The sequence below is a fragment of the Zingiber officinale genome, chromosome 2B, assembly GCF_018446385.1.
Source record: "Zingiber officinale cultivar Zhangliang chromosome 2B, Zo_v1.1, whole genome shotgun sequence".
Taxonomy (NCBI): Eukaryota; Viridiplantae; Streptophyta; class Magnoliopsida; order Zingiberales; family Zingiberaceae; genus Zingiber; species Zingiber officinale.
The window spans coordinates 148,005,027-148,009,622 of record NC_055989.1 but is presented as its reverse complement, the minus strand read 5'-3'; the positions used below and the strand labels follow the sequence as shown (position 1 = coordinate 148,009,622).

General features: G+C 44.1%; 1 protein-coding gene across 1 annotated transcript; it reads left to right on the top strand.

The window, feature by feature from the left end:
• Nucleotides 1-1,628: 1,628 nt before the first annotated feature.
• Nucleotides 1,629-3,852, top strand: LOC122047727 (calmodulin-binding receptor kinase CaMRLK-like). The gene is made up of 2 exons (XM_042609178.1): nucleotides 1,629-3,018; nucleotides 3,111-3,852. The coding sequence occupies exons 1-2, from the start codon at nucleotides 1,764-1,766 to the stop codon at nucleotides 3,764-3,766; spliced, it is 1,911 nt and encodes a 636-aa protein (XP_042465112.1). The 5' UTR covers nucleotides 1,629-1,763; the 3' UTR covers nucleotides 3,767-3,852.
• Nucleotides 3,853-4,596: the final 744 nt, after the last annotated feature.

Below are 4,596 nucleotides of genomic sequence, written 5' to 3'. Positions count from 1 at the left end.
ATGCCTTGAGATGTCATCTGAACCGTCCGATCGGTAATGGAACATGGGAACAGAGAAAATCCGGGACAGAGGATCTGAACTATCATCAAGGGGCGTCAAAAAAACGATAAAAGTTTTTTTTGGTTTGTCCTCCAACAAATTTCATTTATCTTCTGCACATGTAACCTATAAGTACTGATTTTTTTTTTCTCCCAGGGTTATAATACAGTGATAGGATATCTAGCTAGGTTATCAACTAGATAGTTATAATTCAATATCTAATTATGATGAATTTATAAAAAAATTTCTTTCAAATAGAATGTGTAATCAATGGATGTTAGACTTCTTTACGTCCGTTGCGAATTATTTTAATGACCAATAAAAAAATTTTATAGACCAAACTGATTATCCAAAATTAGCTGAATTTATTTATTTAATTTTTTTTACATAACCTTTTACCTTCTAGAGCATTACCCCGTTCTTCAAATCATCTCTAGAATTCATTTGTACGAATTATATTATATTATATTTATAAGGTTACCGCGAGCATAAAATTAGGTAACATATCTTTAATGTACCTGTATTTTTTTATCCAGTATTATTTTACCCTTTATATTTAAAAAAATAAAAAATAACATTTAATTCCCTGGCAAAAATTAAATGTAAGTAATCTTAAAGGACAATTATACTCTTGTCTTTTGTTTTTTTTTTTTTATCATTTTTCAATAATAATAATAATAATAAGAAGAAAAGAGAAAATCTTACTGAATTAACTATTATATTTTTTGATAAATTTTTTTATAAAATTAATATATACATTAACATAAATAACAGAAAAGTAACAATTTTTAAAAAAGATAACTAATAAAAAAATTCATTTCACCACCCTCATCAAAACATAAACATAAAGAGACAAAATTCTAAATTAATGAATCAAAATTAAATGAAGATAAAATAAAATTTATAATTAAAAATCTCCTCTTTATTATCAAATATGACATATAATGAATTAGGAGTGAATTTAATTCATCAATTTAAAATTCTAGCTATTTTTTGATTTTATGAGGATGGTGAAACGAGTTTATAGTTATTTATCTCTTTCAAAATTATTATTTTTTTATTTTTTTATACTAATGTATGTATAAATTTTATTAGAATTTTTATCGAAAGATATAATAGTCAATTCAATATATTTTTTCTTTAAAATGATAAAATAGATACGGACATAATTATCTTACATAGGATTTCTTAGATCTGAGTTTTGGTAAAAACAGAAGAATTAAATATTATTTTATAAACACAGGGTAAAATATTACGAGATAGAAAATACATAGAATTAAAGGTATTTTACATAATTTATCAGATAATTGGATACTCCTATTATTATAATAATAATAATAATAATAATAATATAAAAATGACATGTTTATTAGGGAGATGGAAATTTATAAATATAATTTTAATGAAACGATAGATAACTGAGGATAACGTAAGCAACAAACTCGCGGTGAATAATTACGTGTTATTTTGGTGGAAAAATAAATGTTTTTTTTATGAACCAAAGAAGTCTCATTGGAGTCGTCCGCCGCTACCGTCGAGTCTTACTTAATTACGTGGTAGTTACATGAACCCACTCATTGTATCCAATTCAATTAACTAACCCCATTGCTACACCTCCAACACTCGCACTGCTATTTTGTCGTTTCCTCTCTCTCTCTCTCTATCTACTTCTACGATCGACGCCTCCAAATCGACGCCACCACGCACTGCGACACGCCGGCGACATGGCGCCGCCTTTCTACCCAATCCTCTTCCTCCTCGGATTCCTCCTGAACCCTCCGCCCGCCTCTTGCTCATGCACTGCATCCGACCGCCTCTTCATCGCCAAGGCTTTCCGCTATGTCTCCGGTTTCCGACTCCCCTCTCCCAACGCCACCGCAGCCCCCGGCGCCGGCAGCGGCGGCTGCTCCCTTCTCCTCCCTTCCAAAAACCTCACCGGTACCATCTCCTGGGCCTACCTCCGCAACGTCTCGGCCCTTCGCGCCATCGACCTCTCCGGTAACTCCCTCCACGGCTCCGTTCCCGGCGGCTTTTGGTCCGCCCCCACCCTCCTCGATGTCAACTTCGCAGCCAACCGATTCGGCGGAGCGCTGCGATTCGGCCACTCGCCGACGCTTATCAGATCCCTTAACTTTTCCGGAAACCGATTTAGCAGCGCCTCAGGCCTCGACGCCATGCCAGGCTTGGAGGTCCTCGACCTGTCGAGAAACAGCCTCGCCGTCGTCCCACTAGGCCTGGCGAAGCTGCGAAATCTGAAGCATTTGGACTTGTCGCGGAATAACATGAGCGGAGTTTTCCCCGATGAATTTCCGTTATTTGGCGAAGGGTTCGATTACTTAAACGTTTCGTGGAATAAGTTGACCGGCGAGGTGCAGCCGGAGGTGGAGAAGAAGTTCGGGGTGTCGGCTTTTATTGAGTCAGGTTCGCTTAAGTTTCTTCCCTCCGCTAGCACAGGACGACGTTCTTCCTCTTCTCCAACTGCCCCTCAGCCATCGCACAAGAAGAAACCGAGGCGAAGCAGAGCGAGAAAATTGGGACTCTTCGTAGCCGGAATTGCATCCGCTATTGTCGTGGTTTTGGCCTCGGTGATCTGCGTCGCGTGCGCCGTAATAAAAAAGAGAAGGAAAATTGATGGAAATAAGTGCGAGAAGAAGGAGACGGAGGCTCCACAGGAGGTCAGGTGGGTGGCGGAGGCTATGCAGTCGGCGCCGGTGGTGCTATTTGAAAAGCCGCTGATGGAGCTCACGTTCGCGGACTTGGCGAAGGCCACGTCGGGCTTCGGGAAGGAATCGCAGCTAGCAGAGGGCAGTCGGAGGGGACCTGCATTCAGGGCGGTTCTTCCCGGCGACATGCACTTGGTGGCTCGCGTAGAGGAAGCCGCCGGAGATGCAGAGGAGAGTTCGGCCGCCGACTATTTTCGTGAGATCGCGCGCCTTCGCCACCCAAACCTTCTTCCTCTCCTCGGCTATTGCATCCCAGGTGAATTAAATTAGCTTCGAAGTTTAATTAGTTGAATTTCGGTCGCGTTTGGAATTAGTATTAATTAATTAGTTGAATTCGACCGATTGCAGGGAAGCAGAAGATCGCGTTGTACGAATACATGGAAAGGGGCGACCTCCATCGGTGGCTCCACGAGCTACCGGCGGGGCAGCCAAATGTGGAGGACTGGAGCGGCGACACGTGGGAGCAGCCGGTCGTCGAGGACAAACGAGGGGCGGAGGTTTGCGCCTGGCCGACGAGGCACCGCATCGCTCTCGGCGTGGCGCGGGGTTTGGCATTCCTCCACCAGGGGTGGGTGGGCAACGCCCGAGGCGCGGCCCACGGTCACGTCGTCCCGTCCAACATCCTCCTCGGCGACGACCTCGAGCCGCGCGTGGCGGACTATGGCGGTGGCGTTTACCGAGGCACGGCGGAGGGCGACGTGTACGACTTCGGGGTGGTAGTGATGGAACTTGTGACGGGGAGGGACGGATGGTCGGAGGAGGCAGTGAGCTGGGCTCGGAGTCTGGTCCGAGACGGCCGGGCGGCGGAGGCGTTGGACACGCGTCTGCGCTTGGCGAGCCGGAAGGAGGAGAAAGAGGTGGTCGAGTGCTTCCGCGTTGGCTATCTCTGCACCGCACTGAACCCAGAGAAGCGTCCCACCATGCAGCAAGTGGTCGGCCTCCTCAAAGACCTGCGCTGCTCCGTCTCCTCCGGCAGCGGCGCCACCACCAGCTCCATCTCCTGAATCATAAAAATCGATTTTTTTTTTCCAGTAAAAATTACATTTTTAATTAGCAAAATTTAGTCGGTCTTTGTCCTCCGTCTGTATCATTCTTGCATTATTGTTGCCCCACGGGGTTATCTCGGCTGGTAAAGACGTGGAAGTTTGCCACTGAGAATATGGGTTCGAGTCCGCAGGGCAACGGGGATTTATTCCCTATCCCTGTGCAAAAAAGTCTCGGTCCACTGCGTACTTGCCACCGAGCTACCGTGATTTACCTCCCTCGTGATGACCCTGAGCAGGGTACGACGGGAGCCCTGAGGGCGAGGGTTTCGCCTTTTGCCATTCTTGCATCATTGTTTTTTTTTTTGTTTTTTTTTTTTTTGTCTTACGTTGCCCGAGGAAGGCAGGCCACAGGGGCGGCGAGTGGTGGAAGGCGGAAAGCAGCGGGTGGTTGCTGTCGGACGACCAATCCAAGTGGTTTCAGTAAAAGTCACTGGGAACAAAAGAAGATAAACAAACAAACCAAAGCACAGTGCATCAATTTGTCGGTATGCGAATAGCTTGTTAATGGCGAAGGCATCTCATCTCATGTGTAAATTATCATTCCCTGCTCTTTAATTATTTTCTCGTGCATGGAAAAAGTGGGATGGCCATGCTCTTCTCTCGCCCTTTCGTCTTTTTCCTCTTTGTTTTTTGTAAGGTGCGAAGACTAGTAGACTACTTGACGAAGCAAGTAATAATCTAGTAATAAAAGAATTTGCGCATTTCACCAAATCATGCTCTTTTAATCATTTTTTATTATCACTTTCTATTATTCTAACTCACTAGTCATTATCAGGTAAAGTAAGGTG